Below are 16,990 nucleotides of genomic sequence, written 5' to 3'. Positions count from 1 at the left end.
ACAAAAAGTTTTAAAATACAGTATATCTGAGTTGAAGTGCTGAAATGGGAGAGATTATTTCAAAAATCACACCCTGTGCACACAGTCACGGTTATAGACTATGTTTTTAAATGGTCTTGTTTTGCACCATACTGTTGACACCAAGAGCTCGAGTAAAAATTTGTGTTCATCCTGGGGCTTTATGAAATACATCATAAATGCACTGCGACAACAGACATTAGAATTTCCAACTCAGAAATATGGTCACAACTTCTCCTTCTATTCCTGAGTTACAGTGTTGCATAATGGCCAGAGGTGTTTTTGCAGAACATTATGATGTCACAGTGATGTTGACCTTTTGGATATAAAATGTCATCACTTCATCATTTTATCCTATCAGACATTTGTGTTATGTTGTGTCATAATCAGCGTATAAACTTTTAAGTTTTTTTTTCATTTGTGAAAATGACACGAGAGGTAAGTGAAAAAGAATTTGTGGGGGCAATCATTTTTCATTCGTTTTTTTTCCCCAGAAAAAAAAAATCACTTGCCTCTTGGGGATGTTTATACAGATAAAAAAAAAACTTCGCTAAAACTAACATCTGTACAGTTGGTCTATTGGCTGACATCGTCAAATTCACTCAAATAACACAAGGTGAAAGTTAAGTTAACATCTGGTCTGAACATGACTTCACTGTGAGATGGTAAAAATGGGATCAGACATGAACTAATGAACTGATCCATGTGACATGTAAACGTTCCACCTGGGAGATACTGAATCAATAAAAGACATGAGCCATCACCAGCTATCATCTTTTAATTATCTGCTGAGTTACAATCCTCCAAATGTACAACTCATGACATTTACAACAAACATTTAAGTTTATAGTAATTTACGCAGTTACTATGGATACATTTCCACTGGCATGTGTCTTCAGAAGAGCACAAATCTGATAAATAACCATTCATACCTTTTTAAAAAAAAGTGTGGGCCCAGACCAGGAAACACACCATGGCGTGTTAACAGGGTGTCAGTACAGTGTCGGACATGCTGAGGTGTTTGCAGGATCCCTTTGACTAGAAGAACCAACTGTCACACGAGGGAGTGACCTGTTCTCTGGAGGGGGGTGGGGGTGGGGTTCTTCTGCTGCTGCTGCTGTGGCAGTGGTTAGAGGGGGGCGGGGGGGACGGGTGTTCAACAGAACATATACAGTGAGACAGTGATCTGTGTTTGCATTCAGTTCCCTGTTCTCACCAGATCCCAGACTTTGCGCCACGCTGCCGCACCACACACTCAGATCAGTTCTTTTCTTACTGTTGTGGTTTCAAACAGGATCAGGGAGTGAGATCTTGACGCTGGACTCATGTTCTTCAGCTTTCTCTTCTAACTTCTTAGTCTCCTGCCAACTTTGACTTTAACTTCAGAGCATTTCCTGCTCATCTACAAATATTTAAAAATGATCTTTTACTGAAATTTTCTTTAATTCTGGCCACAGCACACCAAACTAAAGTTTTCAACCTGTAAAAATTTGTCAATGCAAAGTGTCAAACTGTGGTGCTCTGATTGCACCGATGTTAAATAGACAGTTTTCTCGGCCGTGTATAAAGTGGGAGAAAACGGTTAGGTGGGTGAAAAGACAAAAAAAAAAAAAACATGATTTAGTCTCTAATTCACATTAACACTAAACATCTTAAATCAATGATTCATTGACATTGATGGAAGAGACCTTTCTTGGTCACATTTCTGTTACTTTGCACCCACCTGACATTGTTTTTCCCCACATTATATGTCACTAAGAAGATTGGCAACTGTCTAGTGAGTTTGTATTTTTACATTCTTACTGTAATAAATCTAATGAGCCTTTTAGCAATTAAAGCCTCTGGGAGATGGCAACTGAAGACTGTGATACGTTGTATGACAGTACTGGATGGAGGCTGACAGCGCCCCTGCAGAGAGTTGAACATTTGTGTTGATGGTTACGTTTATAAATCATTATATTTCCATTGGAAAAGACAATTTTGACCTTTTCTTCAAATGAACCTGCACACGCTCAGTCGTGGAGCTGAACTGAACTCAATAACAAAGCTAGACTCCACTACAGCCCTGATCTTCTCACATGATTCTGTTTCAGCGATGGGGGTGGAAACCTGCAGAGCCTCTAGCTTCACTGTACAGTTGTCAGACCGGAGTGGGGTGAGGTGGGGGTGTTTGGACAACTGAGCAATTAAAAATCTGAATAAAATCTCTAGATCCAAGTGCAAAAACAAGACAGGAGGTGTGAGTAGAGGAGGGCAGGCTGTACTTTGGAGTATGCGAGCAGTAGAGAGGTAAAAATGAACACTGGCACACCTTCAACAGGACTAAAACATGCACAGTTTCTAGTCAATTTATACTTGAGCTACATGGGACACGACTGGGCACATCATGGATGGCTGCTTCTTCTTAAAAATGAAAGAAAATCACAACAGGGAGGTCTTTTTTTTTTTGTTCTTTTGTGCACATTTTCACTGGTGGCTGACGGCGGATGGGATCACAGCTATGGTCGTTAAAGAGTGTCGTCTCTTAATCTATTGCGTTAGGCTGTCTATGGCGCCTCAGCTCCTGTGGAGCTACTTGTAGCAGAAGATGCATGCACAAGTAGAGGTGGGGACCAGGGCTAGACTGATGCATCAATTTAAAAAAAAAAGATACCAACAAGTCAGTGGTGTCGACCTCTAGATAAATCATTGAGCATTAAGGGCTGTCAGTCTGTAAAGCCTGAAGCCTGCCTCACCTTGCCTTGAGGACCTGCTAACCCACCTAAATAAATCTCATTGTTATGGCTTTCAGAGGAGAGTTTGGTGTCCCATGGTAGATCTAAAAACAGTTTCAGAGGCTTTCCCACCCTCACATCTTATTTAATTCTGGGTGAATTCTTGTCATTCAAAATAAAAGTTGTATTAGAAAAAGCTCAGGTGTATGATTTAAATAGAAACATAAAGCCATCAGTCTAACCCTGGTGGAGGTGGATGGGGCAGAGGGGTTGAGGGTTGAGACATAACTGGATGTCTGGCTGGCAGTTAACGAGACATGGTACCTTGGCACATGAAGATGGGGCACTGGGGAGAGCGGTCATGAGGTGTCATTGGGTGATTAGGTGGTCAGGCAGGCATTTCAGTGGGTGGGTGGGTGGTTTTTGGGCTCGGACACAGTCATTTAGCTCTGGGCTGTGAGTCGCTGCTCTGTGAGCGACGCCTGGTGTGATACCGTCTTGTTTTCATGAGCCCTCAGCTTGGACACCACGTCGATGAACGCCAGGCTCTGGACTTCTTTGTGAAGAGGCTCTGACATGAAGAGAAACAGGAAGAGAAGCAGCGTGAACCATCACATACAGATCATTACAAATACCACTCACTACGACTATGTTCTTTTTTCTTTTGGATTGGTGTTCATCTGCCGTCAGTGAACCTTAGGTCCTGTTCAGACCTGTACAGATCAGTTCAGTCCTGGTATTAACATCTGTCTCAGGTGATCTGATCACCAGTGGGGACGTCCTCTGAAGGACCAACTACTCTACTGACGTCCTCTGTCACAGTCTGATTAGTCCAATCACAGTTTCATCATGAACCCAAAATATTTTACCGTTTCAAATGGATGAAACCTAATTTCACTGTAGAGCTGTGAGCAGAGTAACGATTCACTCAACCCCTCCATACCGCTCTCTCTCACACACCCATACACACAAGCACAATGACATCCCTGTTTATTGGCATATAAAGCAGGAAGTGAGGTCTGATCACAAGGGGTCACTGAGACACATTTTATGTGTGAACAGACAGACTTACAGCTGATCACTTGTGATCAGAGCACTGAAGACGCATGTTGATGCAGGTCTGAACAGGGCCTCAGTGCGTATTTAATTTGTTTCACAATAAAAGCCTGAGAGTGAAGGATGATCCCTTTGAGCTGCTAGAACACATTTAATGTGAAACATCTTACTCAGAAATGTAGAGTTTCATTGTGGTTACATTATATTGTACTGTTAAACTCAATACTGTGGAAATATACAGTACATTACCCAGCAGATGTTTCACATTAAAAGCCAAATGTGTAAAGAAAGTAATTACAATCAAATTTAAAATCAAATAAAAACAAAACTCAGTGAAATATGAATAAAATACTTTTTACATTTACATTTACTCATCTGTCAGATGCTTTTATCCAAAGTGACTTACAGTGAGGGACATCACCGAAGCTTCACCATGGTGTAAGGACTAAGTTCTACATCTATTTAATAAGTGAGTGTGTGTAAGTGAGTAAAGAAGTGCAGTGAGAGTTCATAGTAAGAACTAGCAACAGAGTGACATGTGATCAAAGACCAGACAGGCTACTGCATTCTGGACCATCTGTAAGGGTTTCACTGTGTGTGTGGGGAGGTCCACCAGAAGAGCACTGTAGTAGTACAGGTGACAGATAACCATGGTCTGGACCAAGAGCTGGGTGGTGTACTGAGTCAGGTAAAACCCGATTTTTCTGATTTTGTATAGAGCAAAGAGATACAACCAGGAGACAGATACAACACTGTCAGAGAAGAAGAGCTGGTTATCAAACATGACACCAGGTTTCTCTAGACCTTGTTGGGGTGAGGGATGAAGAGTGGAATTTGGTGTTGAGTATCGACCGACAGATGACCTACATAATCTTTTTCATGCTATAAAAAAGACCCAAGAGAAGCTCAGAGGTGAAAGCATATGTAAGTCTCACCTGAGCCCATGACTGCACAGATGAGGATCATGGAGTTGTACTTGATCTCTGGAGCACTCCTCTCATCTGACAGCAGCTTGTGAAGCACCGACACCAGGTTGGCTCCAACAAAGTCCTTCTCAGCTGCAACTGAGATCCAGAAAAGAGTCTGTGTTACCACTAAGTGACACAGAGCAGATTGTCACGTTACCTTTGGGGATATGATAAATAATGCCGGTGGAATGCTCCCTGCACCCATTCTCACAAGTCACAGGACTGAGTCAGACTGTTTAAACTCAGTCCAGATCAGACGTTTAAAAAAAAAAAAAAAAAAAACTCTAAACCTGTCCTCCATCATAAACGCTTTTTCTTTAACACATTTCCCCAAGACGATGCAGTACATGTGTTTTTGTATATCATGCAGCTGCTGGATCTGATCAATATCTGATTACGTAGATGTTTAAGCAGTTCCACAGATCCTGAATCAGGTGGTGAAGGTCTCTCAGAGAATCGTCATTGGTTGTGGGCTTGACTTTGAATAAAATTGAATAAATAAATGGATTTCACTTGTTTTTGTTTTAAATAAATTGCAAACTTACCCAAATCAAGCGCTGCTATGAGACCCAAAGCCACCAGTGCTTCATTCTGCATAATCATATGCTCACTAGTTGCCATGGTAACTAAATGCTTCACTCCTCCTCCCTGGATGACAGTTCTGACGACTTCCTGAAATCCACAAAAAAGGATAATTTTAATAAACCACTTCTGTATTTTCAGATAAATACAGCAGCTCTGTATCTGAATCTGTCATTTCCTGTGTTCATCATGACACAAACCAGTGTTTCCCATAAACTGGTTTATATGGCGGTGCAACACAACTTCAACATTAACATTTTTTTTTTAAATTTCAAACTCATAAAATCTTGGATTTGTGAGTTTTAAATTTGCTCAGTGCAAGTGTTTCCCATAGTTAAGGGCAAACTGTGGAGTCTTTGATCGGGTCCCTGTTTTGTTTATATTGTGCACACGCACAAGGATGCAGATGCACACCAAGACACACAGCAGTGCAGCAACAAAGGCTGTAAGGAAGAAGAGTGCTAGCTGTAAACATGGCTGTGGACACTGCACAGTTTCAAACATAAAAATATGCTTTGCAAATGTTTTTAAAGGAAGGAAATGCTAAAGCTTACATGGCTGTTAAGGGTTTTCACTTCCATTGTAAGACTTAGGTGCAACTTCAGGGCCTGAGCTGAATAAACAGAAGGACTCTGCTGAGAGTTCTCTCCCACTCTGGGGAGGAAGGACATTGGCCTGAATATAAGACTGTATTTGGGTGTCTTCCTATATCACAGGTCTAGATAATTATTAGATTTATTACATCAGATATTTGAATGGAGTAAGCAAAAGTGTAACAATGGTATTTTATAGTGTTGAATTATGGGCTGTTTGTAGCCTTAATACTGCTAGGCCAGCTAAGCTAATGTCCTTTTACAGAGAGTTAGTGACAGTGGTTGATTAGCCTGGAAGCTGCAGAGGAAATCAGCTGATGTGAAGCGTGGAGTCTGACCTTGGACTTGCTGTGTCGGATGAGGGCTGACAGGAGCCTGTTGGACTCGCCCATCACTCCTGCATGATCTTTGGCTTCACACCACTCCACTAGTCTCTCCACCAGTTTCCCATTGGTCCCCAACTGGTCAGCTGCTTCAGCTAATCCAACACACACACAGCACTCAAGATTACTTATTGTGGTGTCTACTGTCACCTAGAGCAGTAACTTCAGTTCCAAAATAAATAACCACATTTCATTTGGTTCAAATACATATTATTTTTTGAAATATATTAAATGAATTTTAGATGAGAAGCAAACTGACTTTCTTCTAAGCCATGGTGCAGCAGTCAATCACAGTGAATCACATTTTTAATTCTGATTTTGGAGACATTCTGATATGAAACCATCTGTGTTTCCATATTTGTGTGTCTATGTCACTCAGACTGAGTGACAAGAATCTCTTTTGATTATCACACCATAACTTAAACAGAGCTGGGGTAAAAGAACTAATAATTGCTGTTGGGTTTGGGTGATATCCAAAATGTAATATCTCCAGTCAGTCCAGCCAAAATAATACCATACACGATAATACTTAATATCGGCCCTTTGCTTGGAATATCTTTCACAGGGACTTCAAACTGAGTGAACTGGTCTGTGGATCATGACAACAGGATACTGACCATGTTTCATTGCTGATGTTGTGTTATCAGAGTCGGTTTTTCAAGACTTTCAAGGATTCAAAGAAATGATTAAATTTCTACCTTGTGTATCGATGAGCATACGTAATGTTCCCAAAAGTTTAAATTGTACTGGAGGCATCTCTGATTGCAAAAACTTCAGCACCACATCTGCTACGCCCGCTGACAGCATCTTGGACTTGTTTACCACTGGAAAGGAGGAACAACAGAGTTAATGTAAACACTGTTCTGACAAAAAAATATACAAAAGATTTTCATTGATTATCAGATCATTCTTTGCAGTTTTTTTTTGTGTTCTACACTATAACGTTAACATTAACCATCAGTAGTACCATCTCACATTCAAGACAATAATTACACATGGCAACTCTCAAAATACAAAGCTGAGGTTAGAAAAATGTGCCCACAATATATATATATATATATATATGTAATATAAAATGTGCATGTAAGAGAAAACATTTGGATCCTATCTAAAACAGAACAGAACCCATGGAAAAATTTCTGGTACTAATGTGCAGAAATTAAATTCAAACTAGAACAACCACCTCCACCAACTGATGGAGTTACAGGAAATATGGTAATAACTGGTCATGCAGAACATTGTGATGTCACCTTGAAGTTGACCTTTGACCTTTTGGATACAAACGTCATCATTTTATTCTATTATTAGTGTATCCAATGATTACCCTATGAATTCTTGAGTTTTGTCCAAAATCGTGTCTTGCGAGGTCACAGTGACCTTTGACCTCCAAATTCTAATCAGTTCATCCATCCAGCACAAATGAATGTGTGTAAACGGCTGTGACGGTGTGGATTTTCTTCTTTTTTCTTATGAATTATCAATTATCAAATAACTAATGGTCAATTCTTTTTTTGTGTGGATGGAACACAGTCAGTGATGAGAACTAAACAACCATTATTAAATTCATATTTCATATCACACACATGCAAAAAAATGAAAAAAAAAGAAAAAGAAAAAAACACTGCAGTGATGACAGTAATGAGCTCAACCCTTTGATAAACAACATATGATGCCAGTATTGCAGTATTGCTTGAAATATCACATTCACAAGGTCAAAAGCATGTTTTGTGAAGTCACAGTGGCACTAAAATCCCCACTAAAATCTAATCAGTTTATCCTTGAGTCCAAGTGAATGTTTGTACCAAATATAAAAAGATTCACTCATATACGTTCACGAGAACGGGACAGACGAAAAAGCCGATACATTATCTCCGGCCACGGCTGTCACTGTCACAGAGGCATTAAAATAAGGGTGCACTTGGTTCCTTTAACGTATCAGATCTATTGACACACAGACTAAAGAGCTGCTGAAGGACATTGGTACCCCAGTTGGTCAGGTCTCCATTACTAAGAACCAAGTGGATCCATTAAGACCTCTGTGACAGATCTTGTATGGAACACAAATTGGTCTAAAATGTCTACCATGACGTCCGTGTTAATACGACACATTTGCATGTCTTAAGACGGCAGAAAATACCGTGTTTACACACCAATTTTGAATATCTTAAGGCGTTTGAACCATTAATACTTCCATGCTATTGGTTGGCATCTACATATCCACCCCCCTTTTTGACAGAGGGGCTACATTTCATATACTTTGGATTTATGTATATTGTGGTCATGTGGGCTCTCGCTAGTGGACAGGGTTTTTCCTGCATAAAGAATTGCGAGCCGCCTCCCGACAAAATTCTACTACTTGTTTTCTCAGTACTCAGTGGATTTGATGTTTGTACTACGGCAATGTATTGGCGCTGCATCGTAATCCGTGCATCAGACAGAGCCATCCGAAATTGCCAAAGAAGAAGAATACGAACGCCCAAACGACTTTCTGCTTGCAGAAGGAGGCGGCCACCTGATTTTGCTGCTTTTCAAAAGAGTGAATATTATCTCTTTTATACCCAAGCACCCCCAGCTTCGTGAAAAGATTCTCTAAATGAATGTTACATCCCATCGTGTATGTTTTTCTTTTTGTAGAAATGTCCCAAATCAAAGATTATTTTAAAACGAGTTCGCGAGGAGGAGAATCACGAGGACAGGTGAAACAGTGCAGAGTGCAGACATCATTATTTCTTCTAATATGGGAAAAAAAGTTAATTCATGTTACTGACGAGATAGGGTTAATGTGTCAGGACTGACAGTAGGCCTAGTTCTCAGCCACAAGTGGAAGGTGCCGGTGGAGGAGAGGATCAGAGCACGAGAGAGGAGTCAAGGTGAGAGTACCAAGTCTTTAGGAGTGTATTAACGAGTGTACGTTTACATGATTTTAAAATCACTTTTTAGTAATTCGCGGTTTAGTACCACCCCTGCCTAATTTTTGGCCAGGAAAACCCCTGGTGGGTACGTTTGGGCTACGTACCTATCATGTTTCAACAGTGAATCAGTATTTGGGACAGTCCATTTGTGCTGAGGGGGGGGGTCAAGAATTAGTTAAAGCTCCCGACTAAATCACTGAAACTTGTGAAAGACAATCTGAAGCAATGCAACATTGTGAGCGGTGAATCTGTGCGGATTTGAGTGACATCTGTTTAAGTAGTTTCTAGTATCTGTTTGTATACACAATTTGTGAGTGGTCAGGTGCTCCACTCAGGCTCCGCCCCCTCACCTGCTCTGTCTCTAGATTCAATACAGGCCCTCATTCCTGTCCAGAAGGTTAACAACGTGTGTGTTTTCATTCAACAGGAAAACACTCTCGCCACTAATCAGATCTAATCAGACCTTAAACAGTTTACACTGAAATCAAAAGCTTACTGAATTATCATTATTATTAATAATGTGAATATCCCTAACCTCAACTCATAGGTAGGTTGAATGGGGAATTGTTTCTTCTCTTAATGATTAATGATGAAATGATTAAGGTCTCTACGGTTTCCCCTAAGAAACTGATGAAGTTATAGCACCCAAATTTAAATGCCTTAAAGGCTCATTTATGCTTCCTTTACGTATAAAAATAGATGCATACATTTTAAACATTATAACCTTCACTGACCACATACTCACACGCATCCTTTACATTGGGATGGATATTAAACAATGCATCCACTAGAGGGTGCCACTCTGAGTCAGAAAATACAGTTCTCATCTGATCTCTGTCCAGCTGTTGTCTAGTAGTTGTCTGTCCTTGGCCCCAGTGAGGTAACATCATATATATGTTTAGAATTTCTCACCAAGTCGCACAATCTTTCCTGAAAAAGTTCCGCCATTTTCCAAAGTTTTCTTCTTCGTTGTATTTTGCTGATTTGGCTTGAACTGTGGGCTACACTGCTTGACACTGCCCCCGCGGTTTCCGGTGCTACTACTATGTGTGGTAAATATCCATACGCTTCCAGGATACGTGCAGAAATATGCATGAAATGAACACAGAGTACAGACAGAAGGCTCCGTCTGTATCCGTATGAGTATCTGGTGTAGAGCATAAATGAGCCTTGAGACGTTCAAAATTGATGTATTAACACAGACGTCAAACTTAGCCCTCAATAGATCCTGGTGTGTGCGCAGACTTCTCTATGTTTGGCTCATGGTGTAGCAGCTCACCAGGTATGGCCAGGTTCCTCAGGGCACTGAGAGCTGCGTGTTGAACAGTGACATTGCCTTCTTCAACGTGCCGATCCAGCAGCTCCAGGAGCTTCTGCACAATACCAGTGTCCACCATGTGGATGCAGTTTCCATCTGTACAAAATACAAGGAAAGTAGAAACCGTATTGTTGTGTCAGAGACTACTCTTCAAGAGGAAGTCAGACAAGTGCTGGCTACTGCATCAAGCCTGTGATTAATAGTGTTATATATATTCAAAGTGGTTGAAGACACAGAATGAGATGAGAACAGCAGCAGCACGACTTTGGCTCATCTTGAAACAGTGTAAAGTAAAGCTTACCATTACGAGCAAAGTTGGCGATGGCCAGAGCCCCCGCCAGCTGCAGCTGATGGTTATGAGACGGTATCCAGGACAGGACCCTCTGGAAGACACTGCCCTTCCCCCCCTCAAACAGTTTCTGCATGGACTCATCTACACACAGAGGGAATACAGGTTACAGTAACAGCATACAGCTAATTTTTTCACTCTGTGTTATGAAGCAACACTTGACTGTTAACCCATCTAAGAGCAGCTTCAGAAGTGTATTGTGTTTGTTGTTAGTCTCACTGAGGGACTGAACCATGGTTATTTTTTACACGGTAGATGGTTTGTTACACAGAAAACATCTGGAAGGCTTCATTGGAAACTGTTTGGAAAGGGCAGGCGCTTTCAAAAAAATAATTGGACGAACCATCTGTCTATCATGGGCTAAGTACAACCAATCCGATTCTGCATCCTCTAGACTATTTCTTTCAATGAAGAAATACTCTCCAGTTCTGATATAACTGGTGGTGTAGCAGCATCTACACTGAGCTCTTTAGGAGCCATCATTGTTGTTCATGAGTAGTCACCTCTCTCAGCCATAGCTGCCAGTAGTTCCTCCCTCATACACACTGATTGGTCCGAACCACAAGCGAAAAAATAAAATCTGGTGTCAAGTGCTGTGTAGACCAGGGGGAAAGTGAGAGAGTTATCATCTTTATCTTTAAGTTTTAAACGTCTTTTCAAATCACTTCCATATCATACTTTGTCAGGCCTTTGTGCAATTTTACAATCAAATCATTTTCGATACATCAAAGTTGGACAACAAACATTATCACCGCGCACCATTCACAGCACTGCTTTTCATATCACTGTCTCAGCATTGTGTGTAAATCCTCAAGATCAATGTACCACCAATGTTCCTGACCACACCCCATTTTAACACGTTGGAACGTTGGAACACGTTGACCAATCACTTTCAATGAAGAAAGAATAGAATAGAATAGAATAGAATAGAATAGAAGAACGTAATGAGGAGCATGTGACTGATGGGTTTGGTAAGACTAGTGGCAGAGAGGCCAGTATGTATATTTATAACAAACAGGTCTATTCTGCTGCAATAAAATATTTCTATGAAGGTTGAATTATTCCTTCTCTACATCTGTCCTGGACAGACAACTCTGTGCATTTATATTTATGGTCATATGTCTGTAGGTGAAATTTTCATCTGCTAATTAAGGCAGTTTAAGGATGATTCTTTCCCCACATGGCCTTGTACGGTTTCCTGAAGCATCTGTGCTGCAACAGTAATGACAGAGGAAGAAAGTATGAATTTTAATTACTGTTAACACAAGGTTCCTCTTCGATCCAGATTCGTAGGTAATCTGAATCTGCATTTCTGTGCTGACAGTGTGCACTGGAAGTGGATGAATATGTGTTTTTGTAGCTGAACACCTTCACTGTTTTTTATACTGATGAACTGATGAAACTAAAACAAATTATTAGGAGTTAAAATTGGCTCCAGATACTGGTCAGTTCAGTTCAGTTCAGTTCAGACAACTTTATTTATCCCCCATGGGCAATTCATTTGTAGCTTCCCAGTCCATACATTCCAGACCCTGGTGTTCTGGTGTTTACCTCCCAGGAGCAGGAGAACCATGAGGTCCGAGGCTGTCTTGAGTTGGGCAATGTCTTCCTCCCTTTCTCCGTCCACAGTCTGAGCCACCACCTCCAGCAGACACTCCACCAGGCCTGCCTCAACCAGCTGCAGCTTTATCACATCTGGCAGGGCAAGGAGGGCAACACATTCAGAGAAGACTACAGCCAGCAGCTATGTCTGAAACACACTCATGCTGCAGTGCACTGCTGCATCATATGATGTGCATCATATGACACCATTAGCACACACGAGACTTGTCACGGCCCAATGCACCAACAGCACAGCATATGAAGCATAATAATGCAATGTTGGCAAGTTACTTCGTTAAGCTTTATTTATTCATTCAGGAGGTAAATGGCATCCATTGGTTTAAGTATAGCAGGATGAGGAGACAGTATATCTACAACCCAGTCTAGACAGTCATGTGGATGTATATTGGTCTATTGTTGGAGCTGATAAATCTGCATGGCTGCCACATCAATCAGTATCAGCTGACTGAAGATATATCAGTAGCAGTAAATATAACGGCTGAACAGAACAACATTCTGGTCATTTAGAAACGGTGTCACCATTACATAGTTTGTCCACAAGAGGTCACTGAAAAATAGATTGGAACTGTAACTACTTAGTATACATTTTGGTCACAATTCTGTTCATGTTATGAAATTCATGTTATTAAATGAATGGTAAAAAAATTTCATCCAATGTGATGAATGAACGTTTATAATTGCATTAAAAACTACAATCTGCTATCTAACCAAATGCCTTAGTATCTATAATGCTGTATTGTATCTGTGAGAATTTCAACATCAGAGGTTTGTGCTCTTGTTAAATGCAAACATTTTCTCCTTTGGAGTTTAGAACAAGCTTTAACTTAATGAAAGAGGTCTGGAGGCCACTGCCACATTTTTTTGGGCCTGTTCAAAAAGATCTTTTGGGGAAATGTCTGGAAACTTACACAACAAACTCTGGGGCTACAGATTCCACTGACATGCATATCACTTTATTTGGGTGATCTGCCAGAGGAAATAACAGGAAATGACAAATACTGGTTGGTGGTTTGCACAGTTGCAGCTTAAAATCCCATTTGCCTTCCTTTAACTGTTTTTTTTTTCTTCAACATAAAAAGACTGATAATCCAAGTCTATAACTATGGATACTAACATGTTAATATGCAAGCAATATTTGTTTTACTGTTGCAATCATTTTGCTGCTCTGTGCACTGTAGTTTTGGAAAAAAAGTACTAAAGATACTGAAAATAAAAGTAAAAAAAAGAGGTCTGGAGGTCAATGGAAGCAGACTGGGAACTGGTAGAGGTCTGTTTGTAGTAGAGCCAACAGCATACAAGAGAGTGTCATCAGCATAAAAACACACACTGTAGTACTTAGTAGGAAAATAAATATCATTTATGTAAAGAGTAAACAACATGGTACCCAAAACGGATCCTTGTGGAACACATATCATCTGTTTTGGGACTTGAAAACAAACTTTTAAAATAAGAAATCAAGAGGAAAATGACAGCAAAAATCAGAACAGATATGGTACAGTAAGGTCTACTGAAATGTCTATACAGTTAACCCTTGCTGACCAGACAAAACAAGACATCCTAAGATGTCACTATGAACTCTGGAAACCTGTAATGGGAATTTATACTTTTTGCTGAGATTTTATAGACCAAACAAACAATTAATAGATTAACTGATAACAAAAATAACTGCTTCTTGCAGAAATATGCAGGAAATATTTTTTTTATAATTTTGAAACCACATTTACCACATCAGTGCAGTAAATAATCCATCTTATTATGCTTTTTGACTTTTTCAAATAATAAGTGTTCAGTTGTTTTTCTAGAAACCACACAGAATAAACAACACACAGAATAAGAAATGAAAAAGCTGGCGAGAGAGGTTTCTCTAGAGGAGTTAAGTAGGACGTTGTCCTGGAGACTGACAATGTGGGAGCACCCAGTGTGCCTTGAATGGTGATAACAACAGTCAGTAAGATGCTCTCTCTGCAGACACACACACACACACAGACACACACACACACACAGACACACACACACACAGACACAGACACACACACACACACACACACACACACACACACACACACACACGCTGATGACATGTTTAAAAAAGAGCAGCTGAGCAAACGCAGGAGCTGTCTGCCATGACTGTGCAGTTAGTGGCTAGCCTGGAAAGCATGACTCACACTGAGCGGATAAATGACTGCACAGTAGATGGACATGATTTTCATCTAAAGGCATGAGGGAACACTGCTGTCTGTCACTTTACCGTGTGTGAAATCATACTTCCCATACAGCGGAAGTGGCCTTTTGTAGAGCTTAATAATGAAAAAAGCACATTACCATTTTCTGCAAGTGGAGCCAGGACCTCAAAAATCATCTCCTTCTTCTCATGCTCTGTCTGCTTCTGGAAAAGACGCACCAGCTCCTCAGCTATGTTGGTGGAGGCAAACTGCTCTTTGCTGGACTCTGAAAACACAAGAGGATTATCCCAGGCATGTCATAACAGAGACTCTGTCCTTTACAGTCTCCACGTCCCAAACTACACTTTGTCTGCACTCTCTTGTTTAACCCAATACATTTAATGTGCTTTCAACTCAGGTTAATGAGCCCATTTTCTGCATGTGAGGTTTCTGCAGTAGGAACTCTCCAAATGAAATCACAATTAGTCAAAAATCATTTTACATTTATAAACATTTTTTATTGCTGAAAGAGAGAAAAAAAGAAATATATAAAATTTAAAGGAAATGTTTTATGTGTGTTTGAGTGACAAACACTTGCTCGGGTTGTTCAGACAACATGCAACACAAAATATGTTAACATTCATTGATAAGAATGAAACATTAGCAGAAAGCGCAAGAAAGCTAAAGGAAGAAACATTGTGGCTCTCAGGCCTTCTGGCTATTAAACTGAGTTGATACTCGACCCATGAAGTTCAAGACAATCCTACAATAGAAAGTGGAACGTTTTTGATTTATGGTTCAATTTCAGATTTTAGCTGTTTCATAGACGCCATAGCCACACTGTAACCCCTTAACATAAAACTATGAATTTTTCCCCTTGCATTTTGCTAATATAGTTGATAATTAAATTATTTGACTGGCTATGTTGAAATAAGTTCCCTGTCTAGAAACTAGAAAATGGAGTGTCATCATGAAATGCAGAAAATATAAAATAAATATTTCTTCAATGATCCTAAACCAACACAATCAAAAACTGCTTCAATATATCTGGAAAAATATCTACAGCTCATTCACAAAGTCTTCAGACCCCTTCGATTTCTTCACAGTGTTATGTTGGTGTTTTATGCCAAAATTTTAAAAATCATATTTCCCCTCATCAGTCTTCACTCAGTACTTCATAATGACAAAGTGATAATAGAATTTTAGAAATTTAGCAAAAATGTAAAAAAAAAATGTAATTATCACACTAATGTAAGTATTCAGACATTTTACTCAGTTCTTAGTTAAAGAAGACGGGTGCCAAAGTTTCTGTCTGTAAAATTCTGCTTTCCATCATTATGATGTGCTGAGTGTAAACTCATGAGGGAAAAATGAATTTAAACTTACTAATCACCTCAGTAAGTTTCTTTGTTTGGCTCAACAGAGATTTAGATTTACTCACCAAGCTCAGCCAAATTCCCAAAGGCAATTAGACACATCTCTGTCAGGGCTGTGTTGTGGGAATGGATGCCTAGCAGCTTCACCAGTGTGGGAATCACACCCATACTGATCAGCTGGGCTTGTAAGGAATCTGCAATAAACAGAGACACAGAGAGACAGGCAGTCGATTGGTTGTTCTAAACATGATACAGAGAAAAGCATGTGGGACATTTTGACTTAAAAAACACAGTGACCATTTGTATAACTATGGTTTAAAACATGTAAGCTTAAAACACTGTGCTGCTTCTATGGGAAGCAGATGATACCATTTTGGGTATATAGGGACACCTTTAGGGAACTTAGTCTCATTTTAAAGGAATCTGATGTATTAACTAAGTCACTTTAGAAAGAAGGAATAAAAACTCTCCTCTTTTGAGTGAAAAGAGAAATTTGTGTGAACCAAAGCAAACACAGGCATTTACCATTATCTTCTAATTACCATTACAATTTAAGGCCACATTACATAGGCTAACATTACTGTGCATTCACACTGTAATGAAGTCACCAACAATACATTCCTGCCTGATGTAAAACTGGGAAACCACAGTAAACAAACTTATGAAAAAGCTCCCAAACCCCAAAAGAAAATGAATAGATTGAAGTATTAGCTATTAGAAGCACCCGAAGAGCAAAAAGAAAGCATTCAGATTTTTCTTAAAAAACAGAATAAATGAATCAATGGAGGAGACAAGAGTGGGTAGATGAGCAGAACAGAAGACAGAAGGAAAAGGTTTTAATGACAATATTCAGATCCTTATTCCGTCAGTCAGAACCTTCAGTAGCAGCACCAGCTAAACCAGGAAGAGTAAATGTAACAGTAAGTAAATAAAGTA

At 39.9% G+C, this 16,990-nt stretch overlaps 1 protein-coding gene across 2 annotated transcripts in view; it reads right to left on the bottom strand.

The window, feature by feature from the left end:
* Nucleotides 1–598: 598 nt before the first annotated feature.
* rap1gds1 (Rap1 GTPase-GDP dissociation stimulator 1) overlaps nucleotides 599–16,990 on the bottom strand; it is a 34,240-nt gene continuing 17,848 nt past the window's right edge. Inside the window, exons 6-15 of one of the 2 annotated variants that reach the window (XM_022747870.1) lie at nucleotides 16,120–16,248; nucleotides 14,839–14,964; nucleotides 12,445–12,588; nucleotides 10,846–10,977; nucleotides 10,506–10,640; nucleotides 7,013–7,138; nucleotides 6,270–6,409; nucleotides 5,302–5,428; nucleotides 4,724–4,852; nucleotides 599–3,303 (exon numbers count right to left, since the gene is read on the bottom strand). In XM_022747870.1, coding sequence (XP_022603591.1) covers nucleotides 3,176–3,303; nucleotides 4,724–4,852; nucleotides 5,302–5,428; nucleotides 6,270–6,409; nucleotides 7,013–7,138; nucleotides 10,506–10,640; nucleotides 10,846–10,977; nucleotides 12,445–12,588; nucleotides 14,839–14,964; nucleotides 16,120–16,248 — 1,316 coding nt within the window. In that variant the 3' untranslated portion in view covers nucleotides 599–3,175. The remainder of the gene's footprint in view (nucleotides 3,304–4,723; nucleotides 4,853–5,301; nucleotides 5,429–6,269; nucleotides 6,410–7,012; nucleotides 7,139–10,505; nucleotides 10,641–10,845; nucleotides 10,978–12,444; nucleotides 12,589–14,838; nucleotides 14,965–16,119; nucleotides 16,249–16,990) is intronic. The other variant, XM_022747871.1, reaches the window with a different exon arrangement.

This window comes from Seriola dumerili, unplaced genomic scaffold (genome assembly GCF_002260705.1).
Source record: "Seriola dumerili isolate Sdu_G_001 unplaced genomic scaffold, Sdu_1.0 BDQW01000111.1, whole genome shotgun sequence".
Lineage (NCBI taxonomy): Eukaryota > Metazoa > Chordata > Actinopteri > Carangiformes > Carangidae > Seriola > Seriola dumerili.
Note: the sequence above shows the minus strand (reverse complement) of the source record. Positions and strands in the feature narration are given on the sequence as shown.